At 42.2% G+C, this 23,525-nt stretch overlaps 1 protein-coding gene across 8 annotated transcripts in view; it reads right to left on the minus strand.

Moving 5' to 3' along the window:
- The window catches only part of FKBP15 (FKBP prolyl isomerase family member 15), a 61,863-nt gene that overhangs the window by 9,119 nt on the left and 29,219 nt on the right, over positions 1-23,525 (minus strand). For 5 of the 8 annotated variants that reach the window (XR_012332643.1, XR_012332644.1, XM_019946418.3 and 2 more), the window contains 16 exons: positions 23,036-23,143; positions 20,524-20,626; positions 19,932-20,038; positions 18,337-18,451; positions 16,842-16,951; positions 16,426-16,533; positions 15,810-15,904; positions 14,849-14,951; positions 11,718-11,889; positions 9,668-9,804; positions 5,789-5,980; positions 4,886-5,038; positions 3,792-3,920; positions 3,070-3,177; positions 2,114-2,757; positions 567-663 (listed from right to left, as the gene is read on the minus strand). Coding sequence is in view for 6 of the 8 variants with exons in the window: in XM_019946418.3 (XP_019801977.1) it covers positions 567-663; positions 2,114-2,757; positions 3,070-3,177; positions 3,792-3,920; positions 4,886-5,038; positions 5,789-5,980; positions 9,668-9,804; positions 11,718-11,889; positions 14,849-14,951; positions 15,810-15,904; positions 16,426-16,533; positions 16,842-16,951; positions 18,337-18,451; positions 19,932-20,038; positions 20,524-20,626; positions 23,036-23,143 (2,481 nt within the window). In the remaining 2 variants the exon portion in view is untranslated. The remainder of the gene's footprint in view (positions 1-566; positions 664-2,113; positions 2,758-3,069; positions 3,178-3,791; positions 3,921-4,885; positions 5,039-5,788; positions 5,981-9,667; positions 9,805-11,717; positions 11,890-14,848; positions 14,952-15,809; positions 15,905-16,425; positions 16,534-16,841; positions 16,952-18,336; positions 18,452-19,931; positions 20,039-20,523; positions 20,627-23,035; positions 23,144-23,525) is intronic. The other 3 variants (XM_019946416.3, XM_019946417.3, XM_073806431.1) reach the window with 3 other exon arrangements.

The raw sequence follows: 23,525 nt of genomic DNA on the forward strand, positions 1-23,525 counted from the left end.
AGGGCTTAACCCATTTTCTGCCCAGGGATGTTGTGACAAAACAAGGCAGCTGATTGGAAAGCAGGCTGATGAAGCAGAAAATGCTTAGAAACAGGTGGTCTTAGTAGGAGCCTGGGGTTGTAGTCCTGGCTCTGCATTAACTCACTCTTGGCTTTAGGTAAATCATCCTTCTGAGCCTCAGTCTGTTTGTGAATGAGGATGCCAGACAAGAAGATCATCAAAGTCCTTTCCAATTCTAAAATATAATCCCTTAGCAGAGCTGAGGAAGCCTGAGGCTTCAGCACTCTAGTACAGGACGAAGCAGCCCGACTTTCTTTACTTAAAGTAGAAACCACTGCTGCATGAATGGAGACTGTGGTCCTTTGTCAAGAATAAAGTGGTATCTGACCACCCCCACCATGCTTACAGAGCTGCCCCCTCCCAACCCCAAGCCTGCTCCCACAGGGCCCTGAGCACAGAGCCCAGGGATAGGGCCACCAACAGACTCCACTCCTCTTCTCACAGCCAGCAGGGAAGGGCCCCCAGGGAGCAGTGTGAGGACTTGGCAGCGCCTGGGACTTCCTTACCACCTCGTCTTCATCCTCCTCCTCAGCCTGTGCTTTGGGCCTGGGAACTTTCAGAGTTGTCCCTTTAAACAGTTCATCCTCTTCATCCTCAGAGAGACTGAAAGAAAAATCAGGAAAACCAAGTCATAGGAAAATGTTGTTTCTGCTACAGGCCACAATGCCCACAGGCTCTGGGTTAAGAATCCAACAGAATCCTGGGGTAATCACCCAGGAATTCCTCCCTCTCCACACTGGCCTCCCAGCACTCTTGACTCCCTCCATAACCTACAGAGCGATTTTTTTTTATAATTTTTAAAAAATTATAAATAAATAGATTTATTAATAAATATATATAAATAAATAGATTTATTTATTTATATTATTTATTTTTGGCTGCAGTGGGTTTTCGCTGCTGCACGCAGGCTTCTCATTGGGGTGGCTTCTCTTGCTGCAGAGCACAGGCTTTAGGCGTGTGGGCTTCAGTAGTTGTGGCATGCGGGCTCAGTGGTTGTGGCTCTCGGGCTTAGTTGCTCCGTGGCATGTGGGATCTTCCTGGACCAGGGCTCGAAACTGTCCCCTGCACTGGCAGGTGGATTCTTAACCACTGCACCACCAGGGAAGTCTCCAGAGCGATCTTTTAAAGCTGGTAAATCAGACCATGGCACCCTTCTGCTTAAACCCCTTTAATAGCTTTTCACTGCACTTGAAGTCCAAACTTCCAACAGTGACAACAAAATCTCACATGACTTGGCTCCTATTGAGTTTTCCAACCTCAGCATAACACCACTCTCCTCCCACTCACTGTGCCTTCTTCCTTGATTGTGTCATGTCCCTCCTACCGCAGGGCCTTGCACGTGCTGTTCTTGCTTTCTGCAAATGCTTCTTCCCACTCTTGGCAGGGAAGGCTTCTATCCATCCTTCAGGTCTCAGCTTAAATGTTACCTTCTCAGAATCCTTCCCTAATCACTCTACCTGAAGTAGAATAATTCCTTCTAATCACTCTATCTAAAGTAGAATAAGCCCCTCTTACCACTCTGTCTAATGCAGAATAACTCTCCCTTTATTCTCTATTAGACACCCTGTTTGTTTCTTTTTATGAAGCATTTGTCATGCATTTATAACATACAGTTGACCCTTGAAGAATACAGGTTTGAACTGCACAGGCCCACTTATATGTAGACTTTTTTCAATGAATATGTACTAAAGTACTACTCGACCCACAGCTGGCTGAATCTGGGGATGAGCCAACTGTAAAGTTACACACAGAGGGTCAGCACCCTTAACCCCTGCGCTGTTCGAGCTCAACTGTGTAAGAGTCTGTCTGTCTTTCCACCAGACTGTAAGCTCCTCAGCTCAGGAACTCTGCCTTGCCACCCACACTACCACGGTGCCTGCCACAGAGCCTATTACGAATACATGCACGCATGCATGCATGCATGAATGAATGAATGAATGAGTAAGCAAATCGGCCAGCCAGGCTCTGAGGATGAGTCACCAGCCCTGGAAAAACCAGAGACAACCTCCACACGCAGCCGCCTTGTTCCTGAAACTCTGCCCAGGGGACACACCTGGGATGCTGAGAACGGTGTTCGGATCCAGGCACTGCTCCTACGGCCGCAGACGCTGCCTCTGTGCCGTGCGGCTCCTGGGAGGGAGCAGCGGAGCTAGTGCCATCCTCGTCTTTCTGGAGCTCTGGAGCCTGAGGCTCTCCTCCTGGACTTTCAGGCCCCACAGCCAGCAGGTCCACCTTCTCGGGGTCTGAAGTCAGGGGCAGTCTCGTGGAGCTTTCTTGCTCCCCGACACAGGCATCTCCCAATGGGCTGGCTGCCAGCGCCTCCTCACCCGCAGAGTCCACAGTCACAGGGCCTGGAGGCGCAGGGGGAATTGAAGTTGGGGGCCCCAGAGCTCTTCGGGAGGGGAGGCAAGCCGGTTCTTTTATCTCTGAGCGCGCCTCTGCTTCCGAGGGCTCCCCTTCCCTTCTCTGTGCATCAGCCTGGGGAGTGGGGAGGGCCTGAGGAGGCAGCGGGGCAGCTTCCTGGACCACCTGCTCTGACGGCACCATGGGGGGCTCCCGCCTCTCCCTGTTCAAGGGTGCCTGAGACTGTCCGGAAGCACTCTGAGGTCGCTCCTCTTCTTCTTCCTCTTCCTCTTCTTCATTGCTGCTCTCTCCCTTCTCTCGCTCATGTTGGTTTAACAGCCGAAGAGTCACCATCTGTTCAAAAGCCAAGAAAGAGGAGAGGATCACTGACTGGAAACAGAGGCACTCCTAGGCACTCCTAGCTCTCCTATTAACACAACTGGTCATGTAGTTCAAGTGACTTTGTTTTTCAGTTAGTTTTTTTCAGTTCAAATGACTTTGTTTCCTCCTCTCAAAGGAGGCTGTCCATATCTGTGCAGGTAAGTCATTCCAGGCATCCTAGTTACTGATGAACAGCCTTGAATCATTTTTTTATGCAGGATCCCTTAGACGGTACTTGAGCAACAAGACACCCATCTCGATGAAACAATCGAGAGCCAGCTGTACCTTGATAGTGTTCATGATGGTCCCCAGAATGGTCCTGCCATTGTAAGACTCCTCCAGCTCAAACTCTCCCCGCAAGGACTGAAACACCTGGTTCATGATCTTCTTGACCTGAGTGACGACATGAGGAGAGAAAAACAGTACCAAAATGTACACTGCCAAAATCAAGCGACTAAGGGATGCATGTAACTTCCAGAGAGAGGTTTGGAAGGCTAAAATGAAGCCCTCTTAGAACTCTACAGTGGGACACAGCTGGTCAATGACTGAGACACCTAAGGCTGTCACTGTGGAGGGGACAATGTTCAATAATGAGCAGCACTTGAGAGGAGGGCTATGAAGGATGGGTAAGCTGTGGCCTGTGTGCCCAAGACTGCTCAAAGACCACTCACTGATGCTTTCCTCCCACCGTGGCCACCACTAGAGCTGTCATGGGCTATGAGGATTAGTGGCTAGAAGATGCTGGGCACACTTCCCACTCCTCCCCTGTGATTTAGAAACATTTCCCTTATCTGTCAAAGCCTCAGGATAAGGCCCTTTGGGGGTTGCCACCAAAGAGATAGATTCAATGGGTTAACTGTGACTTAAGTCAGATAAGTGGGAGATCGATAAAGTTAGGAAAAAAGCTAACAACACAACAAACTAACAGAAGTTCTTTCCGAGCGCCTGATGTGTACATTCAATCCCCTGACATGACATGGCTCACTTCTCCGAAATCGGCAGCTCACCTTCTCTGAGGGGTCAGCAGCAGCAGCAGCAGCTTCAACCCCAGACATCTGGGACTTGCTCTCCAGGTCCTTGATGTGCTGTGCATTTTGCTCTGTCAGGGCTGTGACTTGGGCCTGGAGGGCTAAACACTGCAAAACAGACTGTGGCTGTGGCCTTGGAACCTGGACTTCCAGGTGAAGGTCAGGAAACCCAGGAGGAGGAGAACCATCCTAAGCTTCAAGTGTCAATCTCACTTCGTTCGGTCTGCTGACATCCACACCCTCCGCCCCCACCCAGGCCTGCTGACTCAGGGCACTCCATTTCCTCATCACTCAATCTCAACTCACAACTTCATCTCCTCTTTACCAACAAGGTCACTTGCCTTGTTCCTCATCAGGTCAAGAATAAAATAAAAAGGCGGGGCGGGGGTGGGGCAGGGTTTGATAACCCTAGTCACACAGACATATGAACAGTGGACGTTAGAAGCAACCTATTCACCTACAAGATTGCCTTCCTCTTTTCAACTGGGTACTTTAAGAAACTGACCTCCAGATATGAGGACTTTGGCGCTAAGCCATCCCTCTCTCTCTCTCATTTTTATGCCAGATGATTCCACCACACCTGTGCTCCAGCCCACCTCAGAGCCTCTGCCCAGAGCCTCTGCCGCCGCCCCCAGCCTTCCCCACCTCACCGAAGCTCCTTGTCCTTCTTGGCCGTGCTCCCCTAGGCACTTCCTCTTCTGGGTCTCACAGCATTTAATCCTTATCTCTGTTCCTCGGTCTCCCTTCCTTGATTGTAAGATTCTTGAGGAGAGTTCCTTTCCCTAACACAGTGTCTGGAACCCAACTGGCACTCAATAAATATTTGCTTAATAAATGAAGGATCAGATTATAATGGAAAACATGGTCCAGATCATGAGTGCTGCTGTTTCTAGGTCACTGACCTGTCATCCCAAATGAGTATGTGAAAGATTACTGATAAACTGGAGAGCTGAGCAAGTATGATTCTGTTTTCAAGCTATTAACATCTTTCAGGTACAAAAGGATCTGCAAGACTTGAACAACCTGTTTGCCTCAAATTAACCAGGCTGTCTAAGTCCAGGGAAAACACCCACCTTCTCCTCAAGATGGAGCAGCTCCTGCTGCCTGGCATCTCTCTGTGCACACGCCTCCTGGTACTGCTGCAGGTGTTCGTTCTTGGCAGAGGTCAACAGATGTTCACACTTGGCTTCCCACTGGGTCTGCAGCTCAGCCTGTACTAGAGACAGCTGCCAAGAGAAAGTAATACCCGTATGCTGGGGGGTCCAGTCGCATCTAAGGAAGCCCATCTTCAATAAGGCAAAAAGAGTAAGCTAAGAGCCCAGATTTAGCAAGGAAACAACGGTTTGGAAGACCTTGGTTGCTAGGACTCTAAAAGGTACTCCAACCAGGTAAAGGTGTGACTGTCTAGACACGTCCCAGGAAGGCAGGGCCCTAGTATGATCATACTTTTCAGGATCCAGGCCCTTAAACTTTATGGGTTCAGAAGAAACTTATTTTTGTCCAAATTCCCATAGGTGATCAAAGTGAGGGCACCAATTCACTCTAATTAAAGAACATGCAAACATGAATTTAGGAACTTACCAAAAGAAAGGCTGCTGTCAAACGGACTAGAGATCCAGCTGTGTACTGCCACCATCCCTGGATTCCCTGCCTAATTACCTAAATAAGTCCCTTCTTTTCAAGGACGATAATGTGCCTGAAGGATGGTGTCTGGTGGGTGAGGACTTTGGCCTTATGTCTGGAATGTTTTTATAAAGAATTTTTTCCTTCATATTTTACTTATAGTAAAATTCTCACTAAGCTTTAAAAAAGGAAGAAGATTCTCCATTCGATTCCTGGCTCTTCTTCCACCTTTGTCCAAAGTTAGCCCATCAACTATGAGAAATCTCACCCTAAAGGATAAAGAAGAAACTAGAAACTTTTCTGAGTCCTTCATGCCTTCCTTTTATTTCCAAAGTGCTTCAGCTTCCCATTACCTGCTCTGCAGCTGCTTGGTCCGTGGACACCCGAGCCTTTTTCAAGAGCTGTCGAAGTTTGTCCAATTCCTCCTGGTGTGATTTACGAATTTCATCTATCTCCTCCTCAGCCTGACAGCGCTCTTGAGCTGACTTCTTTTTCCTTTCTGAGAGGTTCTTAGGAACAAGAGAACCATCATCAGCTCTAGTTGTCTGATAGAGGATAAATGGAGATGGTGATGGTTGGTGGTGGTAGTTATTAACATCACTGGGTCCTTACTTCGTTTCTGGAAACAATTCATTTTTGCAATTTAATTTCCCCTATTTATTTAACATTCTTGGCTACTGGCAGAAAAAAATTGTGACAAGAAGAAGGAAAACAAGAAGAGCTTTATCTACCATTCTATGAAGAGATGGGGAATATCTTAACAGTGGTGAGGGCAGAGGGAAGTAGATACTTTCACAATCTACTGGTAGGAAAATCAGAATCCTGTGACAGGACCTTCAAAATACGCACACACACCCAGAATTTACACAAATTATAATTTAAGGAAGCAGTAGATCATGTTCACAAAGATAATGTGCTACAAGGACGGTCACTGCAGGAGTATCTAGAACAGTGAAAAACTGAAACAGCCCCCAAGATCAGAAAGAACTGGTTTTTAAAAAACCTGAGAAAATCATAGAAGAAACTGAAAATACAGACCAAGATTTATCCCCTAAAAAGGCACTAGGCCAAAAGGACTTTACTAGAGTTTTATTAAAACCTCAGAAAGAGGTTGCTGTTTTCATATTTAAACTGTTTCAGAGCACAGAAAAAGACAGAACTGTTCCCAGTCCATTCAGTGGGGCTAGTATTACCCTGATATTAAATTTATAAAACATCAAAAGATACTAGTAAAGTTAAAAAACAGTAAACTAGAAAAATATTTGTAACATCTATGACTGACAAAGGATTAGCACCTTTAATAGTGTGTCTAAATCAAACTAATATTACAATAGATAAAATAGCAAAGGACATTAAGAAGAATTCACAGAAGAAATATAAATAGGCATTAAATATATAAAAGCTTTAATACTAACAAAAACATATTAAGACAAGATAGTATATTTCACCGATCAGACTATAAAGATTAGAAAAATTGATACGTGCAGAGTTGGAAAAACTATGGAGAAATGGGCTTGTTCACACAGTGCTGGAAATGTAAGCTAACAAACTCTTCAAGCATAATCTGGCAATATTTATTTCAAAAATTTAGATGTTAAGCACTCTTCTATGATGCAGCAGTTCTTTTTTTTTAACATCTTTATTGGAGTATAATTGCTTTACAATGGTGTGTTAGTTTCTGCTTTATAACAAAGTGAATCAGTTATACATATACATATGTTCCCATATCTCTTCCCTCTTGCGTCTCCCTCCTAATGCAGCAATTCTAATTTGAGTGATCCATTTTATGGAAATGCTCAAAAGAATTTGCAAAAATAGTTATATAGTACAAAGATGTCCACGACAGCAGTGCTTGAAATAGTGAAAAAAGAGAAACATAAATATCCATCAACAGGTGAATAGTTAAATAAACTATGGTACGGCCTCACAGTAGACTATTATGTAGTAGTTATAAAGAATGAAAATTAAAGACCTAAATGTAAGACCGGACACTATAAAACTCTTAGAGGGGCTTCCCTGGTGGCGCAGTGGTTGAGAATCCACCTGCCGATGCAGGGGACACGGGTTCGTGCCCCGGTCCGGGAAGATCCCACATGCCACGGAGCGGCTGGGCCCGTGAGCCATGGCCGCTGAGCCTGCGTATCCGGAGCCTGTGCTCCGCAACGGGAGAGGCCACAACAGTGAGAGGCCCGCGTACTGCAAAAACAAAACAAAACAAAACAAACAAACAAACAAAAACAACTCTTAGAGGAAAACATAAGAACACTCTTTGACATAAATCACAGATCTTTTTTGACCCAACTGCTAGAGTAACGGAAATTAAAATAAAAATAAACAAATGGGACCTGATTAAACTTAAAAGCTTTCGCACAGCAAAGAAAACCATAAACAAGATGAAAAGACAACACTCAGAATGGGAGAAAATATTTGCAAACGAAGCAATTGACAAGGGATTAATCTCCAAAATATACAAACAGCTCATGCAGCTCAATATCAAAAAAACAAACAAGCCAATCCAAAAATGGGCAGAAGACCTCAACAGACATTTCTCCAAAGAAGACATACAGATGGCCAAGAGGCACATGAAAAGATGCTTAACATCACTAATAATTAGAGAAATGCAGATCAAAACTACAATGAGGTATCATCTCACACTGGTCATAATGGCCATCATCGAAAAATCTACAAACAATAAATGTTGGAGAGGGTGTTCAGAAAAGGCACCTTCTTGCACTGTTGGTGGGAATGTAAATTGATACAGCCACTATGGAAAACAGTACGGAGGTTCTTTAGAAAACTAAAAATAGAACTACCACACGACCCAGCAATCTCACTACTGGGCATATACCCTGAGAAAACGATAATTCAACAAAGACACATGCATCCCAATGTTCACAGCGGCACTATTTACAATTGCCAGGAGGTGGAAGCAACCTAAACGTCCATTGACAGATGAATGGATAAAGAACATGTGGTACATATATACAATGGAATATTACTCAGCCATAAAAAGGAATGAAATTGGGTCATTTGCAGATACGTGGATGGACCTAGAGAATGTCATACAGAGTGATGTAAGTCAGAAAGAGAAAAACAAATACCGTATATTAACGCATATATGTGGAATCTAGAAAAATGGTACAGATGAACCTATTTTCAGGGAGGAATAGAGATGCAGATGTAGAGAACGGCCGTGTGGACACAGGGCGGAGGAGGGGGGGTGGGAGATTGGGACTGACATATATACACTACCATGTGTAAAGTGGATAGCTAGTGGGAACCTGCTGTATAGCACAGGGAGCTCAGCTTGGTGCTCTGTGGGGAACTAGATGGGTGGGATGGGGGTGGGTAGTGGGAGGTCCAGGAGGGAGGGGGTATATGTACACATACAGCTGATTCACTTCCTGTACAGCAGAAACTAACACACCATTGTAAAGCAACTATACCCCAATTTAAATAAATAAATAAATAAAAATAATCAACACTGCAAAAAAAAAAGAATGAGAAAGTTCTCATTAGTATAATGGCCACAATACAATTTTTTTTTTTTAAGTATTAAATATGATCCCAGGGGCTTCCCTGGTGGTACAGTGGTTAAGAATCCGCCTGCCAGTGCAGGGGACAGAGGTCCAAGCCCTGGGAAGATCCCACATGCCACGGAGCGACTAAGTCCATGCACCACAACTACTGAGCCTGTGCTCTACAGCCCATGTGCCACAACTACTGAGCCCACATGTCTAGAGCCCGTGCTCCGCAACAAGAGAAGCCACCGCAATGAGAAGCCCGCGCACCACAATGAGGAGTAGCCCCCACTCGCCATAACTAAAGAAAGCCCGCGCACAGCAACAAAGACCCAACGCAGCCAAAAATAAAAAATAAATTAATTAATAAAAATAAATACGATCTCATTATTGTTAAAAATGTTATCAGCATACATATATGTATGTACATTTATTTTATACATACATGTATATACGTATGTGTATGTATATATTATATACACAGAAAACAATCTGGAAGAATAATCATATATCTTTTATAGTTGTTGCCTCTAGTGTATGAGAGGGGGAAAAGATAAATTTTATTTTTTATCTTATACTTTTCTGTATTATTTGTATTTGTTACAATGAGCACATGCAACTGTAATTTTTAAAAGGAAAATAAAAATGTTTATTAAACAGCTAACCCTGGCCACTTGGGCCCAACAGAGAAACTTCAGATGTAGAACTTACCTTTTCCAGAGACTCCTTCTCAGCTCGAAGGTCAGTCAGCTCCTCCTCCAGGGACGTCACCCTGAGTTCCAGTTGTCTCCGGCTTTGCTTTTCACTCTTGAATTTGGACTGTGCTTGCTCAGAGGTTTCTTGGAGCTCTGGGATATGACAGCACAGAGACTTGGCTGCAGAACCAGAGCTGCAGTGGGCTGTATGGCATCCCAGCACCGCCTTCAAAGCTGCATTCCATCATCTCCCAACCCTACCACACGAGCCTCTTCCACTCATTTCTCCCAGCATCACCTCACTGACCAAAAGCAGGTTTATCAAGCCATAAACTGACTCCCCCATCCATCCATATTTATCTCTGCACCTACATGTCACCTTCGACACATACAAAATGGAAGAGAAATGTTCCAAGCGGTCAGAGACCACCTTCGGAATATTACCACTCCCACAATTCCATTTCAGTCATCATCTCAACACACTGGACTCAACACATTGAGATCTTTGTTTAGTAGTGGTCCAGGCCCTTTCTCACTGCCTGGGTAAGACATTCTCAACTCTCGTGGTAGCTGGGACATTCTACCAAGAGTCTGCTTTCAAAACATTCCTTCTCAAATAAAGCTATTTGGAATATTTCTTAAAAATGTAATGCATCAAACAACAAGGTCCTACTGTATAATACGGAGAACTACGTTCAATATCCTATGATGAACCATAATGGAAAAGAATATTTAAAAAAAGAATGTACACATATGTATAACTGAATCACTTTGCTGTACAGCAGTAATTAACACAACGTTGTAATCAACTATACATCAATAAAGAATAAAAAAATAAAAATGTCATGCATCAAAATTAATTTTGTTGGAAGACTTTTGAGATCCTTATGGTGCCCTTAAGGTAACTGTCACAGAGCACCACAAAAACAGAAAAGAGGCTATCTGTACGACATTCAAATCTAAGATTTTCCCTCAAGTGCACCCAAGTGATGCTCTAAAAAGGAAGGGATTTATCTTCAACGTATCACTTCACCAACTGACATCAGTGTTTTTTAGCTTTCTTTTTGGGCAAGTTAATTTTGCTTTTTCCTAACTCTGCTGCTATTCCAGCCACACCCCACCCACTGGTCCCATCTGCGCCTTCCACATGTCTTTCTTTATACAAAGTGGTGGATGAATCAACACGCCAGTCTTCACAAATCTGCTTTTCAAGTCACCATGTCTTGAGCAGCACCATTGTGCCAGGCACTAAACTAATACTAAGGGAAGGACTTTACAAAGATGAGAAAGACACCATCCTTGCCCTTCAGAGGCTTGCATTCTAGAAGGGAAAACACATATAAGTAGTGCTGATCAAAGGCTATCTCTGATAATGGGCATAATAATGCACTCGGAGATGAAGGATTTTAAAGGAGATCAAATATTCTCGAAAAAAAAAAAGGAAAGTTTCTGAAAGAGGCAGTTTTTGGAGAGAACTGGAGTCAAATCTTGGCGATGGTGGGCACACCAAGTCCAGAGAACAGCATGCATAAAAAGCAAGGCAAGAAATACAGGATGTGTTGAAGCAGCAGGCTGGCTAGCATGTCCAGAGCTACGTTGAATTGGGCAACATACAGGAAATAAGCCAAGGTGGAGGGGCCTTGAGTGCCAGGCTGAAGGACTGCAATCCATGCTCTAGGAAAGAGGCAACTGCAGCAGGAAGCACCTGCTTCTTAATTTTCTACTGAGTCACAAGTTAAAGGAACCCTTCAGTTAGATTAGTTAGTCACAAGTTAGTTGAACTCTTCAAGGCCTATGAGGCCAATCCTAAGTACCAAGGATACTCAACACTCGCCCAAACAAAGCAGAACTGTGGCCACTGACCCACTCTAAATGGATAGTCAGTTCTTTTGTTGTCCTTTATGCCAAACAATCATGTAATAGGTTTATATTGGTTCACCTTAACCTTTGGCTCTGTCCTTCACAAACTTCATTAGCATTATGCCAAATGGACTGGGAGGAAGGAAACAGTGTAATTCTTTAAGTTTACATTGCCAAAATCCCAGCCCCCTCCAGCAAGGGCATACCTGAGAGCTCTGCCTGCAGTTTGGCGACTTGGCCCCTGAGGAGGTCCGTCTCCTTCATGCTTTCTGTCAGCTGTACCTGCAGCTCCGTTTCTTTCTTTTGGTGGGCGGTCATTTTCAGGTGTAGATGAGAGACCTGTGCAGTGGCTGCTGCTAACTCTTCCGTCACCTTGGCCTGAACAGTAACAAAGTACGATGTCACTTTAAAGATGGTGATGGCCCAACCTCACATACTCTGTGCTGGCTGAACTGGTAGGAAGATAGCGAAGGCCACCTTCAACCTGAATTAAGCCCAAATCAAGCCCTCAAATGTGCAAGGTCTCTGACTCAGGAATGCCCTTGCAAAACTTTGTCCTTAGGAAATACTATGCAAGAACACAAAAATTTTGCTACAAGGATGACCGATACAGCATTGTTTATAGTTGCCAAACAATGGAAACACAAAATAATTTTTAAAATGAGCTTAAGCAAATTGATATATCTATCCTGTACGCAACTATTAAGAATAGTGTTATGAAAAAATACTCAGTGGCTTGGTATACAGTCACCACCTATTGTTAAATCTCACCAATCTGATACATGAGAAATGGTATTCCTGCCATTTTCTAAGTTTCCTATAATGAACAAGCATTTTTTTTTTAACAAGAAAAGGGTATTTTAAATTTTAAATTGAATGCCTTTGATGGCAATCCACTTCTCAGGCTACAACTCCTCTCCAGCACTACTGTACTAATATTGGGTTGGCCAAAGAGTTCACTTGGAAATGAACTCTTTGGCCAACCCACAGTAGTACTATAAAGATCGGTCACGTGAGAGTAACTGCTTTGGGGGTTCTTTGAAGAACAGTGGTAATAAAAGAAGGGAACACTCCAACTTCTTTGACTGCTCAATGCATTTTATTTTATTTTTTTTTTCAATGCATTTTAAATGGTGCTCTGTACTGGCCAAACAGGAGCTAAATAGTCTCAAGTAACATCCGATGAAGTCAAAATGACTACCCTGGAAAAGTGTCTACAGATATTGTTTATGAAGGGCGATGATGAAAATGATAATTAAAAGGATGGTCAATGAAAAGGAATGGTAAACAAATGACAAATACTACATTCATTTCACCTGAATTGATGTGCTCCTGTAAAAAATAGGAGAAATCAGATGACAGGAAAGGCAGTGAGCAACTGCTCCGCTGATTTTGATTTTTGGGCAGCAGTGTATTTACGGGGTTGGACCATCTCTCCTATACTATTACACTGCTACTACCATTACTCTTCCTATACCACTATACTTTACATGCATTCTTACTGCTGTCTACTTTCTTATTATCACTTGTCCCTTCTTAGGGTATTCACTGCGCCTACCTCAGTTTTAAACATTTATTCCAAAGCCTTAATCAGTTTTCTAGCTTACATTTAAAATCTGATATTTTGGCTCTCTTAAAGGTGGGGGAAATAAAACAAATTGTGTACAAAATAAAAAGAAATAAGCTATGAATGAGTATCTGAGTGTACACTGGCAAAGTCTCTCTCCTTGACCACACTTCAAGTTAGGCTCCTCTAAGCCCATGACCTTGTTCTCCCCTCCTGTCTTTGGCCGGACCAGCCCAGTTTTAGCAAGAATCCCTGCTAAGTCAGTTTAGAGTGAATCTCTACCCTTGATATCTGATCAAAGTTCTCCATCCCAACCTTTGCTGTCTAAGTCCTTGGCCTGTCGTTAGTAAGAATCCCCCTACCCAGGATGTCTCCTCTTAGTAATTTTCCATCCACTGACCCCCCCCTCACTCTGCTCCTTGGCTGTAAATTCCCCACTTGCCCTCTTGCCCTTAACTGTATTTGGAGCTGAGCTCAACATTTCTTCCCTATTGCAATAGTCTTTTTATTTTATTTATTTTTTTGGCCACACCGTGTGGCTTGCGGGATCTCAGTTCCCCAACCAGGGATTGAACCCGGGCCACAGCAGTGAAAGTCCAGAATCCTAACCACTAAGCCACCAGGGAACTCCCATCTATTGCAATAGTCTTGAATAAAATCTTCCTTACTGTTTTAGTAAGTGTCAGAATAAATTTTTTAGTAACATGCGACTTTTAGAGTGAGCTCTAAGATACTTATTTTTGCTGTTCAGCAGCCTTAGCTTTTCATCTGTTAAACTCAGAGGACAATGACAGTTTGGACTTCCAGGCAGAAGAGGAATTTTCACCTGCCGCAAGTAGAATCAAAGTTTTACTCACTGTCTTGCCTCAACTGGCCTAACAGAAACTGAACTAACACAACGCTCAGAGGGCTTTGCGTCTATCGTGGCTCCAGAGTTCACTGATATCAGAGGGAAGACCACTTGCATAGGGCCTTGCAGCAGCTAAGACCACTGGAGGGGATGAATTCCACAGGAGAGGCAGTGGGGTGGATGGTCACTCTCACCAAAGAACGAGCAGAGTGGAAGATCACTCAAAAGCTCTTATCTCAAGTTATAAAGTGCATTCCACTCAATTTTCATGTTTTCAAAAAAATTCAAATACAAAATATAAAACACTTCTTAAATCTGAGAAAATAGCAGATGAAAGGGTTGCGATGTCCCAGCTGATGAGGGGGAGCCCAAACAAGAAGGAACTCATTTCAGAAAAACAGTGTCACTGGAGCAAAGACAGGAGGAGTGGGGCTTCCAAAGCAGTCATCTCAACCCAAGACCCACAACAGTCTTCCTTCCTTATAGCTACTTCAGAAACAGGTCAAAATACCTAATTCTGAACTGACTGAAGTCAAACAGCAAAACTTTAAAATGCTTTGGCAGACACAGATGAAGGAGCAAACTAAACAGTCTCAAACTTCACAATAAATGTTTGTTATGTGGCATAACAGAAATCGTCTGTTGATTTTTTCAGCAGAATAGGATTAGTTTCTAATAAACTGTATAATCCTCACCTTAACCAGATTACTAACATCAGTGATTGTTTTTGAGTCAACTTATTGTAACACATTTATACAACAGAAATCTGGATGTTGGATATATTAAAAATGTTGGAAGATTTCTAGTTCTCTTCTCAATGATGGCAAAAATTCTAAAAAGCGAACTGGTAAGGATGTACAGAGGACACTCCTTGGCTCTACACATCCTGACTTGGGCTTTTCTCTCCCCAGTTACTTTACCTTCTCTTGCTCAGCATGCAAAACTCTTGCCTGTGTGTTTTCTGTGGCAGTTTGAAGTGAGTTGTTCCTCTTCTCCATCATCAGGTTGCTCTGCTCAACATACCTGTGAAATAAACAGGGAAAAAGAAAACATTTTTCAAGCACTCAATGCATACCAGGTATAACCCAATGTATCAATACATTCGGTCGTCAGAGCATTGCTCTATACCTTCATCAGGAACAATCTGAAAGCATTTTATTTTCCGAAGATCTGCAGTAATCAAATTTGGAGGCAGGAACCTGGACCGGGGTGAATTGCTTTGAATTTGAAGAATGAAGAGGAGGGGAATTTGAACATGTGTGGTGAGGGGAAATAAGAGAGGAAAGAGACAGGAGTATGAAGGCTACAAGGAGGGAAGAAAAGAAAGCCACACCCCTTCCCCCTTCCATGTGGGAGACAAGAGACACTGGAGAAGAGAAATATGGGAGGATATTTTAAAGTGAAATGCTGCTGTAACATGTTCCCCTGACCCCTCCCCACAAAAAAAATTTTCAGAAGGATCTAGAAAAATTATACAATGCTTGGGTTTTATGTGGAAATCAGTGAAGTTCTGGTTGATAAAATAAGAGTCAGCCCACACAGAAGAGAGAAGAGGACATCAGGAGTTTTCTAGGCACTAACACTGCTTTTACAGATGAGGAAACTAGAGCCGGTGGGAATAAATAAAACGCCCAAAGCCACACAACAAATGAGGAGCAGAGCCAGGATTCAAACGCAGGTGTGCATTACATCACAGCCTCCTGAGCCCTTTCTCCTGAAATCCGTTCAGTCAACAAGCAGTAATTCACATGACAGGCAGGAAACAGAAAAGAGCAGAAATACACATAAACTTCTGTAAACAAACATGCTTATTTAACTTGGGCATTTACAAACTAAACCCTTCTTTGTCCATCCTAGCCAGTGCCCCGTACCTGTCATTACCTCTGATTTCGTTCAATTAGTTCACTAATCTTGTCATTCTGTTCTTCTATCCGACTGCTCTTTTCAAGGATCTCTTGCTTCAATCTTTCATTTTCCTAATTCGAAATATATGACGTTTAACTTGTTAAGAGAGAAGCACCAGATAAAAGTGAATACCAGATGATACTATTACACCAGATGATACTATTACATATCTGAGAGAAAAATCTAGAACTTATGTCCACATAAATATAATACTTAAAACAATGTATCAAATTCTACCTGATGGATACAAATCACTACATCCAATAGACTAAATGTATAAATGGCTATAAAATGAAGCGGGAACTTTGGAATATAGTCAAAAAAGAAATGTTTCCTTCTGATAATAGAGTGATAAGTCACTTGGAGTAATTAAGCCATAATGGATTTTCCAGAATTTCCCAACTCCGTGTGACATTTATCACATGCTCTTATTCCTGGAGTAGAGGTTTCAAACAGTAGTACATCTCCAGAGAGAGCAGCAGCAAGATCTCCAGGTTGAGTGCTCTGTTCTTTTTTTTTTAATGATATACTTTTCTTTTATTAGTTATCTATTTTATACATATTAGAGTGCTCTGTTCTTGATCACTCTCACCTGCATAATTCGTTGGATGTTGCTCATAATCATGCTTGTTTCCATTGTCACCGACATGCTAGGAATGAGCAGGGAATTGCCAGTGGTATGTTTTTGTAACTCTTCAACCTACAAAAGGAGTGTCAGAAAGACTTTTCATGACATTTTTAAAAGGAGAAATACAATTTACCCAAGGTCTGACTACTTTTTTGAGGGGGTTATTAAGTTTCTGAGACAATCTCCAATGTAAGCAGGAGTTTTCTTCTGCTAACTGGATCCCCAAATAAAATGACCCTTCTAGGGAAATAACTACTAACTACTATGAATACAGGAAACCAGGAAGAGTTTACCTATAGCCCTGGTTGCTCCCTGTTTGTATCCCCTCTTTATACCCCCACTTTCAACACAGCCCCTTAGTCATGAGATGACTCAGTCACCTTAGTCATGAGATGATCCATTTTATCAGCCACTTTGCTGACTGCCATTCGAATTTCAGTGTTATGTTGCCGGGCTTCAGTCATGAGAAATGAAGCCATGTCACCTGATCCTGAACAGACATTAGCCAAAAAGAAACTTATGAAACTGTAGCAGAGGATACTGTATGAAGAAAAGCCAACAGCTCTATCAGCAGAGGAAAGAAAGAAATGAACATTTCCAAATACTGGAAAATGCTGTAGGTGATTTACACTGTCAGGAGAAGATGGAGAGGGGTTAAAGGCAAAATGGCTCCAAAGCTAACAATAACCAGCTATCCTCCTGCAAAATGCATCAAGTGATACAGTCTGGTTCAAGGGCACAAGTTGTGCACTAGCAACTCAGATTGCTTCTCCATTCACCCAACTGCATGCCAGGTATTGGACCAGGTACCAAGGATACAGCAAGGAATGAAACACGGTTCCTGCCCTTGGCAAGGTCAGTCTGGTGAGGAGACTCACGTGTAAACAGATCATTATAACAGAGTGTTGTAAGTGCAAAGAATGAACCATGTACGAGGTTACAAGGTACAAAAGAAGCACAGAGAAAAGCAAGATTAACTCTTTGGTGACACACGTATACAGTTATGTCTCTGGAAGGAGAGCAGAGAGGGATGGTAACAGGAAGTCTTCACAGAGGAGATGACAGATTCAGTGGTTTCCCAGATGGAGAAGGGCAGGGCTTCCAGACAAAGGATGCACCCAGGAAACCCTTACCACTCCAGGACCATACATTTCATTGTGGGATATACTTGCTTCTTCCTACCACTGTCCTAATACCCAAAGTGATTACTGTACAAAAGACAAGCTGCAGAACAAGAAGGCAGGATACCATCCCAGCTGTGTGCATTTTATTTTGCTTTGTTTTTTACACTAGGCAACCACACTTGTACATGTATACAAGATATCTGAAAAGTGACCGTTTCCTAAGGTCAGGGGGGTTTAATGATGGAAAAAAGTAACTTCACTTCACACCTTTTTGTGTTGTTTGACCTTTTTATAAAAGTATATTCTTTTCACAACTTTAAAATTTTAACAAAATAGCTTTCAGAGATACTGAACAGTCATCATGTTTTCTCCCAATTTCCTCCAATGTTTTTACTCTTTTACTATTAGCTATGAATTCTACAGAGCAACTCTGAGAGAGGAATTAAAAAGGGCTGGCAGGAGAAAATGCAAGAAACAAAACACAGAAAGTGGCCATGAGGGTTTTTGTGGGGATGATGTAAATGTTCTAAAGCTGGATTATGGTAATAGTTGCTCAACTCTGTAAACATCCTAAAAAAACCCATTGAATTGTACACTTAAAACGAGTGAATTGCACGGTATGTAAGTCATACCTCAACTAACTTGTTTAAAAAAAAGAAAAGAAAAAAGGGCAGAGATCTACTGGAGTCAAAATGAAAAAGGGATGGGAGGGAGGAAAGCACAGCAAGAGCAAAAGATGAGAAACTCCTACCTTGAAAATGAGGAGACTGAGAGAGCGGTGCGGGGTACAAGGGCCGGATGGGCTGCAGCTGGGAAGCAACAGCTGGTGCCTGAGGATAAGCATAGGCTTGCATACCTGTATAGGGCTGAGAAAATGCCAAGTTACAGATGGCTTATAAAACAGTCATATCTCTCTTTTCTGCTTAATTTGTCTTGGATGGAATAAAGTAGATAAACTGGAAGTAGACTCAAACTTATTGAAGCTGGAGATGTATGAGACCAGGGTTTGGTATTGGGTAATAATTGCAGCAGCAGAGTCATGTATGTAATCCAGTGATGCCTGGTCACTAAAGTCATACCTAGAGAGTGAGGGAAGCGTGTCTCAGGTCACTCCCCAGTCCTCTTGTGATGATTTAATTAAGTAGGAATTCATCCCCCGGCCATTGGGCCTATTGATGCTCTAAAAAAAATTTAAAACTAAGCAAACGATGCTTGGTTTCATTAAGGTAAAAGAAGAGGTGTTCACTGCGATTCCAAACTAAAGTCACCAGTTTCCAAAGGATGCCTCTCCCCTTCCAGATTGTGATGCTTATCTGTATGACCAAGAGCTCTCATTTTCCTCTGAGCCTCAGCCATCTCAACTATAAAATGAAAATAATAATACCATTTCTTAGGGTTGTTGTGTGGATTAAATGAAGCGATATATAGGTAAAGTTCCTAACAGCTCGTAAGTAAGTGCCTGGAAGACAATAAATGCTCAATAAACAGCAGCTATCATTTTAGTGATGATGGTTATTCTTCCTTGAATTAAGGAAATCCAGCTCATTTCCAGGGATTGGTATAACCACCCATCCATTACTAAAAAAGAATCTTAGTCTATAGGATATAACTCTCCATTAGGTCCATTCAGGAGTGGGGAGAGGGCCAGGTAGGACTTTCCTCAATTCTGATACACCCCTTCCTAAAGGGGCATAACTTGGCCACCATCACTCTGATCCCTCCATCAAGAATCACCAAGGAAGTGAGAGTCTGTTACCATGGGGAGTTAAGTCTTAACCATCAAATGTGTCAGGGCAAAAGAAAGAGTCCACTGTCCGGGCAAACAGTCAGCAGAGGCAGACAGGCTGTTGCCACTGCCTCCTGTGAAAACAGAAAAAAACCTACTTTTAAGAGCTCACTTTTGGAGGATAACTAGACAAAGAGTTCAGCTGTATTTTCATACAGCCTCCATCCATTGACCTCCACCACAACCGTTCTGCTGAGTGGAGTGCAGAATCTTGGCCTATCAGCTGTTTGACAGAAGAGAACACAGAAGACTTGAATCTATAGCCCTCAATTAGACATGTGTGAAAAGGAAAACAAACAAACACTGCTTGGGCTTTTACTATGTGCCAGGCCTTGTGCCAGGTGCTTTGCTTGTTCTTGCACAAAATCTTTACAACCACCTATAAGGCACGTAATCCCTTGCTTGTTTAGACATGAGAAAGTAGGAGTTGAGGAAGGAGAAAAATCATAAACTCTGTGAGGAACTGGTACAGTACAAATCATGCAAGAAGAAGAAAAGAGACTGCCTAGAACCATAATCAATTATAGCTTATAACTGATATGGTTTAAAAATGTTGTTACCTGAAAGGACTGGGCGTTTCCAGATACAGCTGAGTGGGAATCATGAGATGCAACTTGCATCAAGGCAGCAGACGGTGTTTGGAGCCCAGAAACAGATGGCTGAGGTGCTAAGATAAAGCAAGAAGTTTTCACTGTTATCCATCCCTTGCTTCTTGGTACAAGTCTGGATTATCACCTTTCAAATCACCACCCTTCAGACTTGACCACTTCTCTCACCTAGTCTCCTAAACTCAGCTCTACTGGAGTCTCAGCAATGGGCTAGTGGAAGGAAATTGGGCATGCTCAGGTGCATGTGACTCAGACCTTCGACACCATCAGCTGACAGAAAGTGCAGAATGACACACAGGGAGATGGCTCATTAGCTGAGTGCCAATTTCCAAAACTGACAATGCAACACAGCAGAAGACACAGCAAGCAGACCAAATACATCTCCAGGTCTGAAAATGCCCTACCCAGGGACAAACTGACAAGTTTTATACTCTAGTTCAGTTCTCAATACTAAAACAATGCAGCCTAACATTTTAAGGAACAATGATGACAACTTTGGTACCGACCCAATTCAAGGCCACAGAGCCTCAGAGAGGTTCCTTACCTTGTGAGGTCATCTGTGGTAGCACTGGATGGGCTGGCTGAAGAGATGGCTGGATGGACGGAGTCACCATAGGCTGCCCAGCTCCTCGAAGAGCATTCACGTCCTGCAACAGCATGAGCATTTTGGTTACTGTGTCTATGGGTCCTTAACTGAAGACTGAGGGTGACTGTCCACCCTAAACCTGCTTACAACCAGTGCTTTTAGGCAAAGAAGAGGAAGGAAAGGCAAGCAGAAAGGCAAGAGTTGAAGGTGTGGGCTATGGGAAGAAAGCACTCTATTATATACTGGAGTAGGATCCCTTCTCCCTGTAAATTATATCAAATAATCATAGTTAATTTCCAGTATAAGTTGTTGATGTTATTTTGTCTGAAGCAGCTAGAGTGACTGCTCCCCATAATGTATCATTTTGCAAACCAGCAGCTAGCTTCCTTCAAACTGACCTAGTCTGTTTCCACAGAATTAGGGCCTCTTACAAGGAAACCCAGGGAATAATGCAGCCTTTCTCTTCTGCCAAATAATATACACAGACCTCAAGGTACTCACAGAAAATCAGATAGAGTAGGATTCACTGTGCCTCATTACGATGCTGTTTTTGACAGTATAGTTTTAGAGTATTTTCCCCTCATTCTTTCTCTTCATAAAAGCCAAACAATGTTGGTCCCTACTGTAATTCTAAACAAAGTTAACATACAAACATCTTCCTGATTCATTCAAGGAAAAGAAAAACTTGAGGCACAATATACAGTGACTGTGATCTGCTACGCTACAGTTTAAGGGCTGAAATCTCTTTGACATTCTTTTACTTCAGAACTTCCTCTTGTTTCCCAATATTCTCAGAAATGTATTTTGCATTTCTGGAAAAGCATCCCAGTTTTACATCATTACATAAATCAACCTGAATGTCTAACAACAGAGTGAAAGGAATCATGATAAATCAATGTAACACAGCACTGGGTTATCTTTAAAGGTGATAAAGCTTTGTTTTATTTATTTACTATTTTTATATTACTGATATTAACATAAATGTTCATGATATAACATTAAGTTAAAAAATCAGATTATGAAATAACATATAAAGAATGTCCTTTTTGTTAAATATGTTTCTTTTTAATTTACATTACTCTACAATGAATAATTCTCACCTAAAAATTTTAATAAGAATATTATCTTATCCAAATTTCATTTCCAGAAACCGATAAAAATCAATCCTATAACAGATCCCAGAAATCCTATCTTCCTTTAAAATGTTAAATCTACACAGAGCTTTTCCGCGAAGAAATAAAACAAAATTGTGGGGAAAAAAAGCCTATTTTGAAAATTTTTTTCCTCAAAAGCATCACGCTTGCTTTGTTTTACATCAATATCAAAGAATCCTAAAAATTAATCACTGTTAAGTGTTTCAATTCAGTTGAGAAAGAATTATTTTATTCAATAAGGAACTAACCAATGGGAAAAGAACTTAGTTGGAATTAAGTTACTTCTCACCATTCACCAAATTCCAGATGGATTAAATATGAAATAATAGACCTAAACATATAATAATAAATATTTTTAAAAGACATGTGATGTTTACAGTATCTGAAAGTGGGAAGGCTTTCTAAGCATAATGTCAAAAGCAAAAAACATAGGGAAAAATTGATAGAGCTGATTGCAATAAAATTTTTGAACTTCAAAAAAATCATGCCGGGCTTCCCTGGTGGTGCAGTGGTTGAGAGTCCGCCTGCCGATGCAGGGGACATGGGTTTGATCCCTGGTCGGGGAACTAAGATCCCACATGCCACGGGGCAACTGAGCCCGTGCGCCCCAACTGCTGAGCCCACATGCTCCAACTACTGAGCCTACGCACTTTGGAACCCGCACCACAACTAGAGAGAAGACTGTGTGCTGCAATGAGAGATCCTGCACGCCGCAACTAAGACCCAATGCAGTCAAAAAAAAATTAATTAAAAAAAAATCATGCCACATACAAAGCCAAAAGATACAACAGTGGTTTTTTTTAGCTGCACCTCATGGCTTGTGGGATCTTAGTTCCCCAACCAGGGATTGAACCCGTGCCCTTGGCAGTGACAGTGCTGAGTTCTAACCACTGGACTGCCAGGGAATTCCTACAACAGTGTGATCTTCATATTAAATTACATCAGTGGAAAAATCAACATTTCCCAAGAGAATCTAAACATTCAATCAACAAATATGAATTCATTCTTTTATGGGTCAGGCATCATGCTGCCTAAAGGCTGATGTTTGCTGACAACAGAGATTTTAGTAGAAAGCTAAATTAACTACTTAAAACTGCCCAGTTCTTGTGGCAGATATACAGAATTGCTTCCATGTCTCAGGGGAAGTGATAATTATAGCAGAAACACATGTACCAATACCAACCTGTATCATTCTAAATATAAGCTCTCTAAATAATGATTCTGGGTTAGAGGCAGAAAAAGCAATAATTTCAGTTAAAAGAACAGAAGACAGCAACATCTGCACTATTCATTCTAAGACAGCCAGTGGGACATACTTCAATTTCTGAATCATTGGAATCCAGCTGTGGTGGAAGAATGGGCAGCATGGGCTGGCCCATTTTAGCCATCCGAGAGATCAACTTGGCCTTGACTGTATCCGGATTCTAAAAAGAGAGGAAAGTCACAAAAATCACTATAATCAAGGTTCATTACCTTCAGTCAACTCTACGTCTTTTGGCTCTTATATCAAATCTTTCAACAAGTCCCCCCTGCCTTATCTATTTGAAACTATCTTCTAGAAAATGAGAATTAAAGATTTCTTGCCTAGACGCATACATGGGTCACAATTAATAACAGCAGGAAAAATAATTCCCTATATGTTGGAATGGACAAAGTGATTTCATCTGTATTCCTTCACTGCAATCAAGTCTCCCTACCAGGCATAAGTATTCTCATTTTACAGATAAAAAAACTAAAGTATAGATTAAGGGAGGGAGGCATTTTAGATAATAGTAACCTCTCAAAAGCCCAAGAGCAACTCAGCAG

Source organism: Tursiops truncatus, chromosome 6, assembly GCF_011762595.2.
Source record: "Tursiops truncatus isolate mTurTru1 chromosome 6, mTurTru1.mat.Y, whole genome shotgun sequence".
Classification (NCBI taxonomy): Eukaryota; Metazoa; Chordata; class Mammalia; order Artiodactyla; family Delphinidae; genus Tursiops; species Tursiops truncatus.